The 23,378-nt window shown below is 36.8% G+C and overlaps 1 protein-coding gene across 6 annotated transcripts in view; it reads right to left on the bottom strand.

Moving 5' to 3' along the window:
• Positions 1–23,378, bottom strand: part of MID2 (midline 2) — a 149,897-nt gene that overhangs the window by 4,355 nt on the left and 122,164 nt on the right. For 4 of the 6 annotated variants that reach the window (XM_053917085.1, XM_045188497.3, XM_045188499.2 and 1 more), the window contains 4 exons: positions 15,673–15,800; positions 14,129–14,362; positions 6,926–7,087; positions 5,146–5,353 (listed from right to left, as the gene is read on the bottom strand). In XM_053917085.1, coding sequence (XP_053773060.1) covers positions 5,146–5,353; positions 6,926–7,087; positions 14,129–14,362; positions 15,673–15,800 — 732 coding nt within the window. The remainder of the gene's footprint in view (positions 1–5,145; positions 5,354–6,925; positions 7,088–14,128; positions 14,363–15,672; positions 15,801–23,378) is intronic. The other 2 variants (XM_024551606.3, XM_053917086.1) reach the window with 1 other exon arrangement.

Raw genomic sequence — 23,378 nt, 5'->3', positions numbered from 1 at the left:
CTTCAAATCTCATATATTGTTCTGCCCTTCTCTTACTCCATAATACCTCCTTCTTCCTCCTTTGTGTAAATTCTATTTTCTCTCTTGCTATGACTTGTTTCTATTCCAAACTATTACCATTGTTCCCCGTTCCAGGCTCTCAAAACCATTTGTGATTGTCATTAGTCATCTCACATTCTTTCTCCCATTCTTAAAATACCCTTATTCTCCCTCCACCTTTATCAATCTTTGCTCATAGGTTGTGGATAAGGTGGTTGTTATAGTTCTTCAATCTTATTTCTAGATAGTGACTATCTTTGTATTTCAAATCTCAAATTTCACTGTTCCCATCACCTACACCATTTTGCCTTCCTCTTGCCTTTCCATTTTTTGTTTTAAATGTTAATTTTTCTCTGTCTTAGCTGGGTTTTCATCCCATGATCTTAGTATTCCTTCTCCCTCTAACCTCTCAAACTAACTTCTCTTTGCTCTAGACATCCCTTAAGCTCTTCTTTCTTTCTTTCTTTGTGCCCCATTATTCCCATTCCACCTGTATAAATATTAGCTCATTGATTGTTGATATCTCTGTGGTGGAGACTTTTCTGCAATTAGGGCCATATGATTTTATATATAACATATATATAACAAGTATATGTTATATATATGTTGTTATTGTTGTTTTTATGGCTGTCTGTTTTTTCTCTCACAAGATGCATACACATATATATTTTTTTATTTAAATTTCAGTTTTAACCTAATACTACATGCTTCTCCTCTCTTATTCCGTTCCACTTCCCCTCCCTCCCTTTTTTTGTTATAAAGTCAATTTTATTTTCTTTCCCACTTAGCCTTGTCTCTATTTATTACTTTTATTATTGCTCCTCCCTCTACACTTGCAAAATCACTTTTCTTTCAGTTAGTCATCTCATATTCATTTTTCCACTCTTATAATATCTAAATCTCCTTACACCTTTATTAATATTGGTGCATTGGCTGTTGATAGTGTAATTGTGGGTGGAGGATATCTTTGCAGGTATAGGTCTCTTTGCTGTTTGCTTTTTGTTCTGGCAGCACCTCTACAACAGCATACAAGACATGGAGGGAGGAGTGACTCTCAGTTAGTCAGACAGAGGTAAGACCCCACCAAAGAACAACCAAACAACAACCTAAACCCAATTACAACCACATAAAAGGCATAAAGGGCAGGGAGAGAGCATCAAGTGCAGGTGATCAATGGACTGCACCACTGAGTTCCACAGGTCTCCTAGCACAGAAGATCATACCACAAAGTAGGGTGTCAAAGCAGATACATACAAAAAGCAGGCAAAAACAAGAAGAGTCACCTAAAATGGGGAGACAAAGAAACCAACCTCAATTGAAAGGCAAGGAGGAATCCCAGAAAAACTGTTAAATGAAATTGAGGGAAGCAAATTATCAGACATCGAGTTTGAAATAATGGTTATAAGGATGCTCAAGGAGCTCAGTGAGAACTTCAAATAACTCTAGGGAAGCTCTGGTGAACAACATCAGCATGAAAAAGGACATAAAAACTATCAATAAGAGGAGGAATTGAAAAATACAATATCTGAAATGAAGAACACGGTACAAGGAACTAAAAGCAGGTTAGGTGAAGCACAGGGTTGAATCAGCAAGCTGGAGGACAAGGTAGAAAAAAATTCCCAGACAAAGCAACAAAATGAAAAAAGACTCAAAAAAGAATGGAGAGGGGTTAAGAAATCTGCAGGACAACAGGAAATGAAATAATATCCGTATGATAGGGATACCAGAAGGAGAAGAAGAGGGGCAAAGAATAGAAAACCTGTTTGAAAAAGCAATGAGAAAAAACTTCCTTAACTTCATGAAAGAAAAATTCATGGAAGCCCAGGAAGCACAGAAGGCCCCAATCAAGAAGCACCAAAAACAACAGAGAGAAAATAATTCAGGCCAATATTGCTAATGAACATAGATGCTAAAATTCTCAACAAAATATTGGCAAACCACATCCAGCAATACATTAAAAAGATCATGCACCATGACCAAGTGGAATACATCCCAGGGATGCAAGGATGGTACAATATTCACAAATCAATAACTGTAATATATCACATAAACAAAACATAAGACAAAAATCACATGATCATATGAATAGATGAAGATAAAGCATTTGATAAGGTACAGCACCCATTTATGATAAAAACACTCAGCAAAGTGGGAATAGAGGGAGCATTCCTCAACATGATAAAGGCCATGTATGAGAGACCACAGACAACATCATACTCAATGAGCAAACACTAACATCTTTCCCACTAAGATCAGGAACTAGACAAGGTTGTCTACTTGCACCATTTCTATTCAACATAGTATTGGAAGTCCTAGCCACAACAATTGAACAGGAAAAGGAAATAAAAGGCACCAAAATTGGAAAAGAGGAAACAAAACTGTCATTGTTTGCAGATGACATGAGAGTGTACATAGAAAACCCTACAGATTCCACGAAAAATCTGCTCAACCTAACAGATGAATTTGGCAAAACAACTGGATACAAAGTCAATATTCACAAATCAAAGGCATTCCTGTATACCTACAATGAAACATCAGAAACAGAAATCAGGAAAAATATTCCATTTAATATAGCAACAAGAAAAATAAAGTACCTAGGAATAAACCTAACCAAGGAGGTAAAAGACTTTTACTCAGAAAACTACACAACAGTGAAGAAATAAATTAAGGAAGACACAAACAAATGGATGTACTGTGTTCATGGATTAGAAGAATTAACATCATCAAAATGGCCATACTACCCAAAGCAATTTATAGATTAAATGCAATACCTATTAAAGTACCAATGGCATATTTCACAGATATAGAACAAACACTTCAAAAATGTATATGGAACCACAAACGACCCCAAATAGCTGCAGCAATTTTTGAGAAAGAAGAGCAAAATAGGAGGGATGACAATACCTTATATCAAACTGTATTACAAGGCCACTGTAATCAAAACAGCCTGGTACTGGCATAAGAACAGACACATAGGCCAGTGGAACAGAATAGAGAGCCCAGAAATAAACTCAATTCTCTATGGTCAATTAATTTTCGACAAGGGGGGCAGCAACATAAAATGGAGTAAAAATAGCCTCTTCAACAAATGGTGTTGGGAGATCTGGACAGCTACATGCATAAAAATGAAACTTGATCACCAACTTACACCATACACAAAAATAAATTCAAGGTGGATAAAAGACTTAAATATAAGTCATGACACCATTAAAGTCCTTCAGGAAAACATAGGCAGTAAAATCTCAGATATTCCATGGAGCAATATTTTCACTGATATGTCCCCTAGAGCAAGGGACATAAAGGAAAGAATAAACAAATGGGACCTTATCAAATTAAAAAGCTTCTGCATGGCTAAAGAAAACAGCATTAAAATGAAAAGAGAGCCAAGCATATGGGAAAACATATTTGCCAATGATACCTCAGACAAGGGTTTGATCTCCAAAATATGTAAAGAACTCACATGATTCCACTCTAAGAAGACTAGCAACCCAATTAAAAAATGGGCAAAGGACTTGAACAGACACTTCTCCAAGGAGGACATACAGAGGGCCCAGAGACATATGAAAAGATGTTCAGTATTGGTAGCCATCAGAGAGATGCAAATTAAAACCACATTGAGATACCACTTCACACCAGTGAGAATGGCCATCATGAACAAATCAACAAACAACAAGTGTTGGAGCGGATGTGGATAAAAGGGAACCCTAGTGCACTGTTGGTGGGATTGCAGACTGGTGGATCCACTGTGGAAAACAGTATGGGATTTCCTCAGAAAACTAAAAATGGAACTGCCTTTTGACCCAGCCATTCCACTGCTTGGATTATACCCTAAGAACCCTGAAACAGCAATCCAAAAGAACCTATTAACCACAATGCTCATAGCAGCACAATTTACAATATGCAAGTGCTAGAAGCAACCTAAGTGCCCATCAGTAAATGAATGGATGAAAAAACTGTGGTACATTTACATGATGTAACACTACCCAGCAGAAAGAAAGAAGGAGCTCCTGCCCTTTGCAACAGCATGGATGTATCTGAAGAGCAATATGCTAAGTGAAATAAACCAGGCGGTGAAAGACAAATACCACATGATCTCACTTATAAGTGGAACCTAATCATCAAAACAAAACAAGCAAGCAAAATATAACCAGAGATATTAAAATTAATAATAAACTGACAATGAACAGAGGGGAGGTTGGAGGAGATAGTGGAGGAAAAAAGAGGAAGGGTTGTCAGGAACATGTATAAAGGACACATGGACCTTACCAAAGAGGGGTAGGATCAAGGGTAGGAAGTGGGGATGGCTGGGGTGGAGGGGAGTGTTGGGGAGAAAATGGAGACAACTGTACTTCAACATCAATAAAAAATGTGAAAAAAAACAAAATAATATTGAATGTCAGCCATAATTGAAAAATAAATAAATAAATATTTAGTTAAAATAAAATTAACAATTAAAAAAAAAACTGTGCTATATTTACACAGTAGAATGCTATGCAGCAGAAAGAAAGAAGGAGCTCCTACCCTTTGTGGCAGCAGGGAAGGAATTAGAGAGCATTATGCTGAGGGAATTAAGCCAGGCAGTAAGAGACAACTACCATATGATCTTACCTATAGGTGGAACCTAATCAACAAAACAAACAAAAAAGCAGAAAAGAACCAGAGGCAGGGAAATAAAGAACAAACTGACAGTGACCACAGGGAGTAGGGAGGGGATAATGGGGGAAAGAAGGGGATGGTCAAGTAAGGGTCATGTACAAAGGACCCATGGACAGGGATAATGTGGTGGGGATTATCTCTGGGAGCAGGGTTGTATGGGGGGCAGAGGAGAGCTATTGTAGGAAGAATGGGGACAGCTGTAACTGAATAACAATTAAAAATGGGAAAAAAAGTTAAAGTTAGCAATTTCAGTGGTATAGTAATTTCCAACTCCTAGCTGAGAATGTTTTCCATGATTTCAGTTTTAAGGCTGGCACATTTTTCTAGGAGTGGTTTTCATCACATCTTTTAACCTTGACTTATTGGTATTATGTTTGTGGTATAGAAATGGATCTCCCAGGAACCTAGCAACAGGGGAGAGAAGTGAAAAGAAAAGTGAGACCCACTCACCATGTTGAGGAACCCATGACCACCTCCCAGTAGTGGCAACCACTGTCAATGAATATATTTCCTGCTGCCCCATAGCACCCTGTGCCACTAAATCTCTCTGGGGTGTGGCTTTTCTTCAGAGAGCTTTCATCCTTCTCCATCTGCAATCCATCATTTGAGATCTTCAACTTCCTGTGAGTCATTTTGGGATCCAGTTTAAAGGGCTGGCCTGAAAAAAATAGAAAAGAGAAAATGCATGAGGATGTATTTAAGAGTTCTTTGTCTTCCTGGAACATCACTACCAGAGAAGCCCCAATATGATGATTATTCTTGGGTCAGTACAAGTTGGCTGATGTTTGATCATATTAAGGAAGCAGGCCAGAAGCCACCATTTTCAGTAAAATAAGAATATGCTGCCCCCTTCGTATATTATGAAATTGAAAGGGAACTCTTAGGGTCTCAATTGTGTTCTGTACTTAGTTTTTATTTAACTGGATGGTTTGGTATTTGGGTGGGTTTTAGGGGAAGAAGTGTTTGAGCTGAGCAAAGTGAGGAAATAGATGAAATAATTGCTGCTGGGTGACAGAACAAAGCCGAAAATAACTCAGCAACAGGACAATTTTTTTTCCCTCTTACAACTGGGATGTAAATAATATAATTAAATAACTTCATTAGAGTGACTATTATATCATCAATAATTAGAGAGAATATTTATTGGACAGGATCATTCACAACAGAGAATCCTTATAGTCATATGACAAAATCAAGTTACTAAGAACCAATTGCTCTGTATGGCAAGGGCTGTATTACAAAAAATTCATGTGTGGCAGACATTGTTGGTGAACACAACATCCAGTCCCTACTTTTTCTCTCTTACCCACTTTCACTATAGAGGCCAGAAAAGCTAAATGCTCCAGCACCTAGCCTCCCTTGCTGCTACGGGTTGCTAATAAGATGGAAGTAGTTGGAAGCAGAAGTCAGACAGGGTGGGAGAACCTTCTGGGAAAAAATGTATGATTTCTTGATAAAAGGAATACTCATCATGTATACCATTCCTTTCTCCCTTCTTCCTACCTTGAAAGAAAATATGACATCTAGAGTTTGCAGTGGCCATACTGTGACCATGTGGCAAAAAGCCAATACAGAAAAGGTGAAGGAATATGAATCTTTTACGACATCACAGAGCTGCTGCAACAGCCCTACCTTCAAACCCCTTGCTATGTTAAAAAGAGAAAAAATACTTCGTTTAAGCTACTAACAAATAACTATTTGTTAAGCTAAGTTGAATTTTTTGTATAGTCATGTTCCACAGAACAACGTTTCATTCAATGATGAAACACATATAGGACAGTGGTATACCATATAGCCTAGGTGTGGAATAGGCTATACCATCTGGGTTTGTGTAAGTATACTCAGTGATGTTCACACAACAATGAAATTACCTAATGATTCATTTCTCAGAATGTTTCCCCACTGTTAAGCAGCATGTGTCTGTAGTATTCTTTTACCCAACTGTTCGCCAAGCATGAGTGTGGGGTACAGTGAAAAACTCTTCACTAACATCTTCTCAAGCCACCAGCTGTTTTATGTATATTTATGTCCACATATATTCCAGGGCCTTGAACAAACCCCTTGACCAAACCACAAACTACCCCTTGACCAAACCACAAACTACAACAGTAAAGCTCCCCTATCCTGGGACTCTGCTCTCCTGCACAGCTGTGGATGTCTGCTTAGGCTAACTGTATTCCATAGCACAAAGGGAATTCTGATGTCTCCTTTCAGAATCACTGTAACATACTGTTTGTTTTTAGTCGGGTAGGTTCACTGTTCCGGCTGCCTGCTTGGTTTATGGCTTTAACAATGAAGATGTAGCGTGTCCCACTTTGGAGTCCATGCACTGTGTAATGGTTCTGCTTAATATTGGGCACAATCATCCAGCTATCCACCGAATTATACAGGCCTGTAACATGTGGAAAGACAAGTACATTAACCAGCAGGTAATAGAAACAGAATGAAAAGCACACTGAAAATTCATCATAAGCCCCTCAAAAGTGAATTTTATTTTTTATTTTTCTTATGGCTCCTAGAAGACATAGTGATATGAACCCCCTGTGCTTCCTTCCTCCCATAGAGCTAGGCTCATGCCTGGTAACTTGCTTCTGATAATTGAATGCAACCACTAGCAAAAGTTAGGTTACTTCAATTTTCTTCCAAACAATATAGGAAAAACTACTCTGCAAAATCACAGGATCATCTCTTTTATGGAGTCTAGATTTTTTCCACAAAGGTCCAATTCTCTGAGAGCTGAGTCTGGCCTCATATGGATAGAGCAGTCCTGTGCAGAGCATAAGAACATTGAATCTCAAAGTCAAAAGGACACCTAGACACATATTTCCCTCATTTCACAAATGGGAAACAAATGGAGAGAATAAAAGTGATCTGCCCAAGGCCACAGATAGCTGGTGATGGTGCTGAGAGTAAAACCCCAGTCATTTTAATCCTAGTCTGGTATTCTCTCTACGACATCACAAGTCACAGGGTGAACACAATGTTTTGCTGACTCTGTAAATTAACAACTCTTTCAGGGCTTATGACTCAACTCTCTTACCTCATCCTCACTCTTACTTCCAAGATTAGTTGGGTTCCAAGGTATCATAGGGAAGCCAAGGAGGTAACATGATAACCAAAGCAAAATATCATCTCTTCACTTGACACTACAGTTTTATTGGTTCCTGGTTCTGATTCCAATAGCCATTTGAGGTTGGATGGCCCAGAAACACACTATTGTCTGGAATTTTCTTCTTCCCAAGTAGGGAAAAGGATCAGAGATCTATGTTTTTCTTTAGACCATAAACATTGACTTAAACAGAGAAAAATGTACATAATTAAAAACATGTGTTTGGATGTACATGTATGTAGGTATCTGTGGATTACCTATGTTTCTTCTCTCTTCTGTTATCTTGTTTTCAGTCAGTTTACTGCCTTTTAAACACAATTCTATCAGAGGATGGAAAGGAAAGGGCAATGAAAATGAGTAGTGAATTTAGTCACTTCTCTGCAGCTGTAGTAAAGGGTTTAAGTGAGGCTGAAAATAAAAACAAATTATTTTTTGAAAGCAATCTGATCAGGAGGGTTTATAATTAATTTGAAGGGAAAGTATTAAAATTCTGAATTAAAAGTAGAAAAAAGAAGGACAATGGAGAGCAAACAGATATATTATAGGAAGAATAATAATTGGTAGAAATGCTCAATTATGCTTAGGAAAAGATGATAAAGGATAAGAACCAGGGACAATGTTTGAGGGTTAGGCTGTCTATGTATCAATGCATAGTATTAATCATAAACTGCACATGGAATTTTAATACAAAGAGGGAAATATATGATCTTTCAGACATACTTCTAAAGCTACAAAACAAAACAGACTTCACAATGAAGTATTATGCAGCTGTAAAAAGTATGAGGAAGATCTCTGTGAACTGATATACAATAATTTCCAGGGTATATTGTTAATTGAATAAAGCAAACTTTATAAGAGCTTATATATAATATGCTAACTTTTTTCAAGGAAGAAAGGCAAATAAGAAAGCATACATACATATGCCTAGAGCTATAAAAACAACAATAACAACAGGAAGGAAAAGCTAGAAAATAATGAAGTAGGTTATCTACAAAGGATGGGGATAGGGGAATAGAATTTAAAAGACATGAGAGAGAATGACATTTCTCTGAGTATACCTTTTTTTGTACAGTTTTTCCTTTTGGAAACACTTATAAATTTGAATACTAAAATGAAGTCAATATGACTGGGAAGAGTGAGGACTAAAACTGCAGGCAAACTGAAACAAATGAACCCAACTGCATTTCAAATGAAAAATATCCACACCAAAGGGATGGGGGCAGGAGGAGAATTGCAAACAAGTATTGAACTATTGTTTATTTTTGTAGTGGTGTGGGCAAAGCAAAATCTGAAAGTATAGTTGATATATTATGGGAGTGAGCAAGTGAGTACATGCATTAATGTTGGGAGCCGGGGTTCTCATTGTTGAAGTAGGAACATAGAAAGAACCCATGAGGATGGACTGGAATTGGAGGTACTGGTAGAAAATCATGTTATCTAAATACACACACACATGTATGTGTATACATATGTGCACATATGTTAAGTATATATGTATATACAGGGGTGGGCAAAGTAGGTTTACAGTTGTGAGTACATGAAACAGTTTAATCTTGTATTATTTATTAATTATTATACTATTTTCCATATGAATAACTATAAACCTGCTTTTGCCCACCCTGTATTATGTGTGTATATGTATATGTACGTGGGTGGATGTGTGTATTTCTAGTCTCCAGATCTTGGTCTCTAATACCATTCTCTCCCTAAAAGAAACCAGGGTTTGTTAGGAAAATGACTTATTAAAAACTGGGAAGGATAAGTTCAAAATGAGCCTAGAACCTCTTACTATGCAGGAAAGTAAAGAAGTACTCAAGAAAATGATGGGATAATATAAGGAACCAAGAGTCATCTTAAAAGGCTTCCATTACCTAAATCTAAGCAATTTGAGTACCAAAATAAGTAAGGACAGTAAAGAATTATCAACCACTCAAAAAAGAATTCAGGAGTCCATACCAATATGCAGATTATTAAATAAACAAATGGAGGGTGGGACTTTTGCTTACAGTAGAATGCAGAGTGCCAGCTTGCAAATGTGGGAGGGAATGCTCAGTTGGAAAATCATTATTTTGCAATCATCAGAGTAAAGATCGATCAGGCAAGAATTATTGATATTAAACAGGAGTAGGAGTGGGACAGGTTTGATGAGGAAGCAAGATATTTTCATGGTCTTAAAGCATCACTGCACACACTGCTTATTATTTACAAAAGGAAAACGGTACACAGTGAACAAATCAGTCAATACCTCACCAATGAAGGAAAAATGGATATCATGTGCCTCCAGATGTGATGTCTTAAGGAGGACACATCTCTTTTGTAATAGTCCAGTCATAAATGCATCATTTGGATATAATCATGAGGAAATATCAGACAAACCAAAAATAAAGAACATTATAATAAAATAAAGGGGCACTTAAAAATGTCAATATCATTAAAGACAAAGCTGAGCAAATGGGTCAGATTAAAGGAGGCTAGAAATATGACATTTAAGTTTAATACCTAATACTAGACTATAAAAGACAATATTGTGCCCTTTATAGGTTATAAAAGATATTATTGGGTCAACTGTTAAGACTGGAATATGAACGGTGGGTTAGATAAAAGTATTGCACCAATGTTAAATCTCTTAAAGTTGATAACTGTATTGTGGTTATTTAAGAGCATTTCCTTATCTTAGGAAACAATGAAGAATTTAGGAGGGAAAGGCCATGATGTATGCAATTTACTTTCAAATAGTTAAGAAAAAAGAGAAGCATAGAGAAATCCAGCAAATGACAAAGGAAATGGGGAAAATAGTAACAATGGTGAATCTGGATAAATAGTATTTGTGAATTCTTTGCACTAGTCTTGCAACTTTTCTGTAATTTTGAAATCATTTCTAAATTTAATAAAGGTAAATTTGTGATCCTCTAGCTATGACTAAGTCTTGGTGAGATGGGATTTATGATTGAATTATGGTAATGGAATTATACACCACGTTCAAAAGGGAAAGATCAGCCCTGCTTGGTGTAGCTCAGTGGATTGAGCTTGGGCCTGCGAACCAAAGGGTCACCAGTTCGATTCCCAGTCAGTTCACATGCCTGGATTGCAGGCCATGTCCCTACTAGGGGGTGCATAAGAGGCAACCACACATTGATATTTCTCTCCCTCTCTTTCTCCCTTACCTTCTCTTTAAAAATAAATAAATAAAATCTTTTGAAAAAGAAAAAATATTTAAATTAAAAAAAGGGGGAAAGATCACAATATGGAAATCCATGAACCTGAGTGTAAATGTTTGGTGGAAAGCATTCCCATGAGAATGAAAAGGAGGGGAAAGAGAAGTTACATATTTGTAGCAGTATGTTACAGACTTCCTAGCCAGACAGGACAAAACACAAAATTGAAATAAAGGAAAGCTGTATAGTAATGGAGAAGACAATCATCCAAACGTCTGTTGAAATTCTTATTCAGCTAACAACATCGCCTGAAACAAAACTGGCTTATGACTATTTCATATCTTAAATGAGGTGGGGATAAAGTTAAAAATGAAGGAAGAAAGTTGAAAAAAGTAACAGGAACTACTTCTTCTGACAAAATTCTAACCAACAAGGATAAAATTTCTAGTTAAAAAAATGTGGAGTGTGACTATTTTAAGATTCCCCATATAAGCTGTATCATAGTATCTGTCCTTATGTGTCTGGCTTATTCCACTTAGCATAAGGCCATCCAAGCTCATTCATGCTGTTACAAGTGGCAGAGTTTCCTTCTTTTTTAAGGCTTAATAATATTCCATTGTGTGTATATACCACATTTTCTTTATCCGTGCATCTGTTGATGGATAACTTTTTATATGTCAATTATACCTAAGTAAAAAGTTTGAAAAGACAGAAAATGCAGAAAAACAAGGGAAAGTAACTCTTGGAAGTGAGGTTCAGTCAAGAGTGGCAGGCCAGACTGGTAGGTAGGACTGGGACCTTGAACCTTCATGAATACTTATTCCTAGTAAAATAGTTTCAGCTTATCTGCCTATTGTCATCCAAAATTTTGCTTCAGGGTCTGCTGTTGTCCCAGTCCTATTCCACTTTTCTATCAATGATCAGAGGAAACACATGGAAGGCAGGCTGGGAGTGGAAGTAAATCTATTGGAAGGCAGAAACTTGATTCAAAAGGATATTGGCAGGCTGGAATGAGGAATCAATGCTAACTAGATAAAATGTAATAGGGATGAATCCAAGTTGTATTTCCATTTAGACAATCAACTGAACAGGAATAGGATTTGAAATTCACAGGGATGTCAGCTGACCATATGCTCAGCCAACATTCAGTAGTCAATGTGGCTACTCTTTAAAAAAAAGGGTTCTGAGCAAGAGGTAGGGCATCACCTATACACAAGACAAATAATCCAGCTATTCCCTGGACTGGTCAGACTACTTTTGGAGTGTATTTGCTTTTTTCAAAGCATTTTGACAAATAGGAGTGTGTTCATAAAAGAATACTAGGATGGTAAAGGGTCTGAAACATGAGAAGCAATTCAAAGAACTGAGAATGTTTAACCTGGAAAAGAGAAAATTTACAAGGGGCATAAGAGCTACCTAAAATCATCTGAAGAACTGTCATGTGAAAAATTGATCAGGGTTGTTAGTGAGGCATAAAAAAGCAGGCCAAGGACTAACTGGTAGCTGTTGTTTAATACAAGGAGCATTAGGCTTGAAGTCTGACAGACTTGGATTCAAATCTTGACTCCATCAGTTTGTAGCTTTGTGAACTTGGGCAACTCATTAAACTTGAGCCTCAGTTTCTTCATCTATAAAATAGAATTAATATCATCTATTTCATAAGGCTAAGTAAGAACTCATGAGGACTAAATGAGATTATGTATGTGGGAGTATTTATAAATGACAAAACATTATACACATGTAAATTATTATTGTCATTATTTACTAGGAGAAATAATGAGACCTTTTATAAAGAAGCACCGACAATTAGTTACAGCTGCACAACAATTAAATGGGCTGTTTTGTTACAAGTGAGTGATCCATCACTGGAAATATTCAATCAGAGACAAGATAATCATCTACTGGGTATCTGGTAGAACAGAAGATTAGACTAAATGACTTTGAAGGTTGTCCCTTCGAATTTGAAGATGGGGTAATCCTATTGCTATTAAGACATCCTTCAAGCCTTTCTTTACAAAGAACTATATATACTTGAAAATAGAGGTGACAACCTTTAGATCTTTGCCACTTCTGGGACTTATTCTCAACTCCAGGAGACCACTGTTCTCCCCATATTGGGAAGAAGAAGCACAGTTGCTGGTTCTAAGACTTTCCAGAGCAAGAGAGACAAGTGCAGAACAGCATGTTGGGAAGGCCTTAGAGTTTGTGACTTTACAAACTGAAGAAACACCCAAGAACACCCAAGATCACAGCTACCTGGGCTAAGTGGCTTACGTTGAAGCTGCACAAGGCAAGTGTTTTTGAGAGTTTGACCCCAAAAGTCCTCTCACCTCCCCACCCCACTATGTGGCCCAGAATTCTCACAGTTCAGGAAAAGGAGCCTATTGGGAGGGTTTCAGAACTCCTCTCATGCAAGTCTGTGAAGTCAGAAACAGAATCACAAACACAGGTAAAAGAAAATAATGATTTTCAGCTATGCAGATGCAAACTTAGGTTGAGAATCAGTTTCAGTCTTGAATCCAGCTTTAATTCTGCTTTCATTTCCATTTTTCCCCAGTGCGTAGAGGAGAACTTGAACCTCGAACCCTCTTCTCTGCCAATCAATGAGTTAAGTTCTTACTCTAATTCATCAGAAGGTGAAACCATAACGTGAGAGCTAAATGATACCTTTTTGAACATCCTTAATTTTGTGGCCCACTGATACAGTTTTATATTTGGTGTAATTCTTGGAGGAAAGGGAGATGGGATAAAGGGGAGAGTGACAGAGACAGGAGGCTTATCACTATATTCACTAATACAAATGGGTATGGTAAAGGAAGTAAGTAGTCTTTGAACATAATTATTATATTTTACCATGATAATGAAGTGGAAGAAGAGTCAAGGAGAGAGATGATCACACATGTAGAATCAGCAATGGTGGTGACTTAGCTACCCAGGAACGAATTATGAATTCTGTTCTGACTTGGGAGAGTGGGGTGATAAAGCTTAACTGATGAAAGGGTAAGAATTACATAAACAAATGGGAGTGGTCCCAGTGACTGCCCTGCAAGAAAATAGACAATTTGCTGACAGGCAACACTTCAGTAAGCCCTTTGCAAGGCCCTGGGGGAGCTTACACTGTCTATAGAACACTGTTCTAAACAACCTAACATGTCTTACAAACACTTGCCTCGTGGCGCCCCGGCCAATCTTGAGCAGCTTACTGCTTCCTTACATTTCCTTATCTCTGGCCACAGGCCCCAACTACACCATGACTTACTGATGAAGTTAGCCTGGCCAGTGAATATGGTGTACTGAAGCTCATAGGAGCTGATGCTGAATTCATCATCCGAGATCCAGTGGACTGTAATGGTGTCATGGGAGGCAGTACAGAGTTCCTCTCGGATAGATGGTGGGTTTGGGGCTGTAGGGAAAGGGGGAAAAGAAGGTAAGGAAAGCACATTCTCTGTTCTGGAATTTTACAATCATTACTCATACTGTCCAACCCAACATGTTGTGGAGAGATTTTAATAAACAGTTTTAGATTGCACATAATACAACCTGAAGCCAAAAGCTAAGAGCTCCAGTTCCCTCAACTCACTTTTGCTTCATCGATAAAGATATTTTAGGCAAAGATATAAGCCTAAGTTATTGAGATGAATGGCCATTTATCTACTCTGTCTGCACAAACACATGTAAATATTAGACCAAAGTGGTCACACAGTTTTTTTATTACATGACCTTCAACCTATTTCTTTTTATTTCAAAATAAGTTTGGCAGTATAGCCAAGTGCAAAATAAAATGTGCTTCCCCATCTGTAAAATAGGGATGATAATTACATCATAGATTTGTTGCAATGACTCATGACACAAAATTAATATACAATGTCTGGCACAAGTAGATGTTCAATAAGTGACAGTGATTTTAATATATTAACAAAAATAACTACAAATACAAAGTTATTATATGCATGTATTTTCCTCATAAAATAATAATTCAAATAATCCTGAATGTAGTCAGCATTTTTAAAAGGTTGGTTGTATTCCCTTATTTTATAAAACTATCTGCAAGCCATATATTTCTTACATTTTTCTTCCCAATCTGCTAATTCTTAAGTTTCCTTAAAACTATTTGTGTGGTATCTGTACCTATGTGGGGCACTCTTTAATATTCTGTGTCACCAGAGTTCTACCCCCATAACAAGTAACAATATATTACTGACAGGCTCATAAGGAGAAATCCATCAGCAACTTCTTATTTTTTTTTTTACCTTTAAGTATGAGTGGTATACTTACTCTGCCCCCAGAAATATTTGACAAATCATCTTTTCTTCTGTTCCATGAAATAAAATATGTTCTATCTAAACAGATACATGTATCAGCCCTGGCTGGTGTGGCTTAGTGGACTGAGTGCTGGCCTGTGAATCAAAGGGTTGCTGGTTTGATTCCCAGTCTAGGGCACATGCCTGGATTGTAGGCCAGGTCCCCAGTGTGGGGTGTGCAAGAGGCAACCACATATTGATGTTTCTCTCCCTCTCTTTATCCCTCACTACCCCTCTCTCTAAAAACAAATAAATAAAATCTTTAAAAAATAAAATAAAAAGATACATGTATCATTTTATAGGTTATAAAAGCATTTTGATTATAAATATTGGCCTTTTCACATTATTTCAAAGTACAAGCACAACAAAAGAAAAGAATTAAAACAGGAAAAGAAGCACAGCATTTTCACACCTGTTAAATAATCTAGCCCCTCCAGCAATTTCTTTTCTCTGGAAAAATCTAAAGCAAAGTTTTCAAAGGCATCATTAAAATTGATGTCTGGAATCAGAACTTGAGAAGATGCAGTTGCCATAGCAACCCTGCAAAAGAGAAAAGTACAATATACATCAAAATACGTTTGCAACCTTTATCCAGTGTTTGATTTCTGGTTTAACAAGGTGAAAATAAATGACTTGTATGGCTTGATTCATTAAGTGAAAAATATACCTGTGTTTTGCCAATGAAAACACCTTAATGTTAATTATCAAGAACCAATTATGGGTTATGTCATGTTTATTCACATATGTTCACCTCTCAAACACGCTCCCCCATCCTGTCTTAATTTTCAGAAGTAAAACAGGATTTTTTCCCCTCTGCATCAATTTACATCTGGCAGGCAGCATCAAAACTAGAACTCTGAAGGCTTAGTAAGAGCAATTTGAGAGATTTTTTTCTCCACATCTTTTTTTATACTAATCAACAAGCCAGCACACTGGGGCTGAGTTAAAGCCTTCCCCTAAATACTGTAATTTATTTGATCTTTTTATAACATTTGCATTTAATTGTATTATTCTGTAATTGTACAATGTTATGTTGGTTTTATCTCTTCAACTAATTCTAAGCATCTCAAGAACAAGGCTCATATTCTATACTTCATATCTTCCATGGTCCCTAACACGGTACTGGACATATAGTGAATAAATAATTGTTGAATGAATAACTGAATGACTAACAACAACAACACAACTGCTTAATATTTATTGAGCACTTAGTATTTTTACATAGATACTTTACCTACATTACCTAACTTATCACTCTGCCCCAAAAGACACCTATATCACGCAGCCATCATAGCAAGTTTAGGAGTCATAGAAGATCTATCTAATACACAGAGACAAAATAGGTAGACAGAGAAATATGCTCCAAATAAAAGAATAAAACAAATCCACAGAAAAATTATTAAATGAAGTGGAAGCAACAAAGATTCCAGAAAAGAGTTTATTTTTTAAAAGATTTTATTTCTTTTCAGAGAAAGGGAAAGAGAAGGAGAGGGACCCTTCCTTCACATACAGCACCACAATGCAGTGGCGTGGATTGCCCCACCCCACCTAATACCTAAGGCTCCACCGCTTACTACGTAACAGGCATGCCAAGACAAAAAAAATATGGCCCAAATTAAAGAACAGATCAAAGCTTCAGATAAAATACAACTAAGCGATGAAGAGACTGCAAACCTATCAGATGCAGAGTTCAAAACACTGGTAATCAGGATGTTCACAAAATTGGTTGAGTATGGTCACAAAATAGAGAAAAAAGTGAAGGCTATGAAAAGTGAAATAAAGGAAAATGTACAGGAAACCAACAGTAAAGGGAAGGAAACCAGGACTCAAATCAATGATTTGGAGCAGAAGGAAGAAATAAACATTCAACCAGAACAAAATGAAGAAACAAGAATTCAAAAAAATAAGAAGAGGCTTACAAACCTCTGGGACAACTTTAAACAATCCAACATCTGAATCATAGGGGTGCTGGAAGGAGAAGAGGAAGAGCAAGAAATTGAAAACTTATTTGAAAAAGTAATGAAGGAGAACTTCCCTAATATGGCAAAAGAAATAGACTTCCAGGAAGTCCAGGAAGCTTAGAGTTTGTACCCAAGGAAGTACCCACCAAGGCACATCATAATCACATTACCCAAGATTAAATACAAGGACAAAATATTAACAGCAACAAGAGAAAAGAAGACAGTTACCTACAAAGGAGTTCCCATAAGACTATCAGCTAATTTTTCAAAAGAAACCTTGCAGGCAAGAAGCTGCTGGAAAGTATTTGAAGTCATGAAAGGTGAGGACCTACATCCAATATTACTCTATCCAGAAAAGCTGTCATTTAGAATGGAAGGGCAGATAATGTGCTTCCCAGATAAGGTCAAGTTAAAGGAGTTCATCATCACTAAGCCCTTATTATATGAAAGATTAAAGGGACTTACCTAAGAAAAAGGTGATGATCAAAACTATGAATAGTAAAATGACAACAAACTTATAACTGTCAACATCCAAACCTAAAAAAAGAAAAGGGAACTAAGCAAGCAAATAGAACAGGAACAGAATCCCAGAAATGGAGATCACATGGAGGGTTATCAATGGGGAGGGGGAAGAGGGAGAATGGGGGGAAAGGTACAGAGAATATGAAGCATAAATGGTAGGTACAAAGTAGACAGGGGGAGGTTAAGAACAGTATGGGAAATAGAGAAGCCAAAGAACTTATATGTATGATACATGGAAATTAACTAAGGTGGGGGAATGATGGTGGGAGGAGGGGTTTAAGAAAGAGAAGAAAGAGGGAAAAGAAAAACAAAAGAGGGAGAGAAACATCAATGTGCATGATTCCAACCAGGAACCTGGGCAGCATGCCCCCAATCAGGGATGTGGCCTGCAACCCAGGCATGTGCCCTGAGCAGAAATCAAACTGGCAACCTTTGTGGGATGATGCCCAACCCACTGAGCCACACCAATCAGGGCCAAAAGCAGAGTCTATAACAATGGTTATAAGGATGCTCAAGTACCTTAGGGGAAGAATGGATGATCTCAGTGAGAATGAGATAGTAAGCATTAAAAAGAACATAGAAACCACACACACACAAAAAGAACCATTCAGAAATGAAGAATACACTATCTCAAATGAATAATATACTGGAGGGAATCAGCATCAGGTTGGATGAAGCAGAGGATGAAATCAATGATTCAGAGGACAAGATAACAGTAAGCACCCAAGCAGAGCATCAAAAAGAAAAGATAATTTAAAAAATGAGGAAAGTCTAAGGGAGTTCTAGGGCAACATCAAGTGTAAAAATACCCTTATCATAAGTGTGGTACCAAAAGGAGAAGAGAGTGGACAAGGAATTGAGAAGCTGTTAGAAGAAATAATGGATGAAAACTTCACTAACCTGGTAAAGGAAAAAGTCACACAAGTTCAGGAGTTCATTAATACAACCCAGTATTGCAAGAAATGTTTAAGGGCCTGCTTGAAGGAGGAGGAGAAGAAGAAGGAGAAGGAGAAGGAGAAGGAGAAGGAGAAGGAGAAGGAGGAAGAAGAAGAGGAAGAAGAAGAAGAAGAAGGAGGAGGAGGAGGAGGAGGAGGCAAAGAGGAGGAGGAGGAGGAGGAGAAGGAGAAAAAGAAATATATATATATATAGAGAGAGAGAGGAACATAGGTATAAAAATATAATAACAATAAAGAGTATCTATCAATAGTAACCTTAAAATGTAAATGGATTAAATGTACCAATCAAAAGACATAGGGTAGCTGAATAGATAATAAAACATGACCCATATATATGTTGTCTACAAGAGACCCACTTCAGAAGAAAAGACACACACAGACTGAAAGTGAAGGGATGGAAGAAAACATTCCATGCAAATGAAAATGAAAAAAAAAAAAGCTGGAGTAGCAATACTTATATCAGACAAAATAGACTTCAAAACAAAGGCCATAACCAGAGACAAAGACAGTTACTATATAATACTAAAGGGATTGATCCAACAAGAGGATATTACCCTTATAAATATATATGCACACAAATAGGGGCATCTAAATATATAAAGAAAATCTTGGTGGACATAAAGGGAGAGATTACAGCAATACAGTCATAGCCAGAGATTTTACCATCTCACTGACGTCAATAGATCTATCTCCCAGACAAAAAGAATGAACAAGGCAACAGTGACCTTAAATGACACATTGGACTGGATGGATTTAACTGATAGTTACAGAACATTTGCTCCCAAAGCAGCAGATTATACATTCTTTTCATATACACATATAACATTTTCTAGGATAGACCAAATGTTAGGACACAAAACAAGATTTTTTTTAAAAAAATTTATTGTTATTCAATTATAGTTGTCTGCATTTTCTCCCCATCCCTCTACCCCACCCCAGCCAAACCCTTTTTTTAAAATAATATCAAGAAGATTAAAATCATAACAAGCATCTTCTCTGACCATAATGGTATGAAACTAGAAATAAATTGCAATAAAAAACTTAAAAACATTAAAAATATGGAGGCTAAATAACATGTTATTAAGCAATGATGGATTAACAATAAGATCAAGGAAGAAATCAAAAGTTAACTCTAGAGAAATGAACATGAACACACAACAGCCCAAAATCTATAGGACACAGAAAAGCAGTCTCCAGGGGGAAGTTCATAGCATTACAGGAATACTGTAAGAAGGAAGAAAAATCTCAAATAAACAATCGATCCCTATACCTACAAAAACTAGCAAAAACACAACAAGCAAAGCCCAGAGTAAGTAGAAGGATGGAAATAATAAATAGTAGAGCAGAAATAAATGACATAGAGACTAAAAAAAAAAACCCACAAAAAAGCCCTGGAGTGTGTGGCTCAGTGGACTGAGCACTAGCTTGCGAACCAAAGGGTCGCTGGTTCAATTCCCAGTCAGAGCACATGCCTGGGTTGCAAGCCAGATCGCCAGTAGAGGGCATGCGAGAGGCAACCACACATTGATGTTTCTCTCCCTCTCTTTCTACTTCCCTTGCTCTCTCTAAAAGATAAATAAATAAAAACCACAAAAGGTCAATGAAACCAAGATCTGGTTCTTTGAAAATATAAACAAGATTGATGAACCTTTAAGCAGACTCATCAATAGCTCATCGATAGAGGACCCAAATAAATAAAATCAGAAATGAAAGAGAAATAACTGGCAGCACAGAACAGAAATACAAAGGACTGCAAATAAATACTATGAACAATTATATGCCAACAAATTGGACAACCTGGTTGAATGCATAAATTCCTAGAAACATAATATTCTAAAACTGAGTTAGGAAGAATCAGAGAATCTGAGTAGAACAATTACAACTAATGAAATCAAAGCAGTAATCAAAAAACTCCCAGAAAACAAAGTCTTGGAGTGGATGGCTTCACAGGTGAATTTTACCAGGCATTCAAAGAAGAACCAACACCTATCTTTCCAGAACTATTCCAAATAATTCAAGAAGAGGAAACACTCCCAAGTTCATTTCTTGAGGCCAGCATTATCCTAATTCCGGAACCAGATAAAGACACCACTAACAAAGAAAATTAAAGGCCAATATCCCTGATGAATATCAATGCAAAAATCCTCAACAAAATATTAGCGAACCAGAACCAGCAATACTGTACATTAAAAAGATCACACACTATAATCAAGTGTGATGTATTCTGGAGATACAAGGTTGGTAAAATATTCACAAATCAATAAATGTGACACACCACATAAATATCCCTGGCTGGAGTGGCTCAGTGGATCGAGCACCTGCCTGTGAACCAGAGGGTTGACAGTTTGATTCCCAGTCAGGGGCACATGCCTGGGTTGGGGGCTAGGTCCCTGGATGGGGGGATGTGGGAGGCAGCCACACATTGGTGTTTCTCTCCCTCTCTTTCTCTCTCCCTTCCCCTTTCTCTAAAAATAAATAAATAAAATATTAAAAAAAAAAGAAAAAAATGTGACATCACATAAATAAAATAGGATAAAAACCACATGATCATATCATGGGTGTAGAAAAAGTATTTGATAAAATAAAATCCAACACCCACTTATGATAAAAACTCTCAACAGAGTGGAAATAGAGGGTCATATCTCAGCATAACAAAGACTATATATGTCAAACCCACATCTAACATCATATTCAATGGGCAAAAACTAAAAGTATTTTCCTTAAGATCAGTAAAAAGACAGAGATGTCCACTTTCACCACTCATATTCAACACAGTACTGAAAGTCCTAGCCACAGGAATCAGACAAGAAGAATAAAAGGCATCCAAATTGGAAAAAAGGAAGTGAAACTGTCATTATTCACAGATGACATGATATTGTATATGGAAAATCTTAAGAGTCCACCCAAAACTACTAGAACTAATAAATGAATTTGGTGAAGTAGTAGTATACAAAATTAACATTCAGAATTTGGTGGCATTTTTATACACCAATAATGAACTATAAGAAAGAGAAATTAAGAAAACAATCCCATTTACTATTGCAAATAAAAATAAGATAACCAGGAATAAATTTAACTAAGGAGGAGAAAGACCTGTACTCAAAAAATTTTAAGATACTGAAGGAAGAAATTGAGGAAGATATGAATTAGTGGAAGCATACACCATGTTTATGCATAGGAAAAGTTGAAATCATTGAAGTGTCCATCCTAACCAAAGCAATCCACAGATTCAATACAATTCTTATTAAAATACTAAAGGCATATATCACAGATCTAGAACAAATATTACAAAAATTTCTTTGGAACCACAAAGACACCAAATAGCTTCAACAATCTTGAGAAACAAGAACAAAGTTGGAGGTATCATACTACCTGATATCAAAGTATACTACGAGGCCATAGTAACCAAAACAGCATGGTATTGGCACAAGAATAGACACATAGATCAATGGGACAGAATAGAGCCCAGAAATAAACCCATGTTTCTATGGTCAATTAATATTCAACAAAGGAGGCAAGAACATACAATGGAGTAAAGTCAGTTACTTCAATAAATGGTGTTGGGAAAATTGGACAGATACACGAAAAAAATGAAACTAGACCACCTTCTTAAAAGTTGCAAAACCATAAAAATCCTATAAAAAACATAGTAATATCTTGGACATTTCTTGTAGCAATATTTTTCCCAATATATTGTCTTGGGCAAGGGAAAAAAAAGAAAAAAATAAACAAATGGGACTGTATCAAACTAAAAAGCTTTTGCACAGCAAAAAAACCCCCCAAAAAACAAAAAAACCAAAACCAAAACCAAAAACTAAAAATTATCAACAAAATGAAAACACAACCTACTGGATGGGAGAACATAGTAATCAATGATACCTCTGATAAGGGGTTAATATCCAAAATTTAAAAAGAGCTTATACAGAATTCAAAACCAAAAAAAATCCAATTAAAAATTGGGCAAAGGACCTGAATAGACATACATCTGTATGTCTTCTCCAAAGAGGACATACAGATGGCAAATAGACATGTGAAAAGATGCTCAACATCAGTAATCATTAGGGAAATGCAAATTAAAACCACACTGGGATATCACCTTACACCTGTCAGAATGGTATCATCAGTAAATCAACAAGCATCAAGTGTTGACAAGGATGTGGGGGGAAAGGGAACCTTCATGTATTATTTGTTGGTGGCAATAAAGATTGGTGCAGCCACTGTGGAAAGCAGTATGCAGTTACCTCAAAAAATTGAAAATGGAACTGCCTTATGACCCAGCAATTCCACTTCTAAGAATATATGTAAAGAAACCTGAAACATGAATTCAAAAGAATATATGCATTCCTATGTTCATTGCAGCATTATGTACAACAACCAAGATTTGAAAGCAGCCCAAGTGTCCATCAGTGGATAAGTGGATAAAAAGCTTTGGTACATCTACACAATGGATTACTACTCAGCCATAGAAGAAGGAAATTGTACCCTATGCGACAGCATGGGTGGACCTGGAGATCATTATGCTAAGTGAAATAAGCCTGTCAGAGAAAAACATGTACCATATGATTTGTGATATGTGGAATATAATGAATAAAATAAACTAACAATCAAAATAGAAACGGAGGCATAGATAGAGAACAAACTGACAGCTGACAGAGAAGAGGGGAGTTGTGAGACTGGGT

This window comes from Desmodus rotundus, chromosome X (genome assembly GCF_022682495.2).
Source record: "Desmodus rotundus isolate HL8 chromosome X, HLdesRot8A.1, whole genome shotgun sequence".
NCBI classification, from domain to species: domain Eukaryota; kingdom Metazoa; phylum Chordata; class Mammalia; order Chiroptera; family Phyllostomidae; genus Desmodus; species Desmodus rotundus.
The sequence above is the reverse complement of the archived record's forward strand: the minus strand, read 5'-3'. Positions and strand labels throughout refer to the sequence as shown.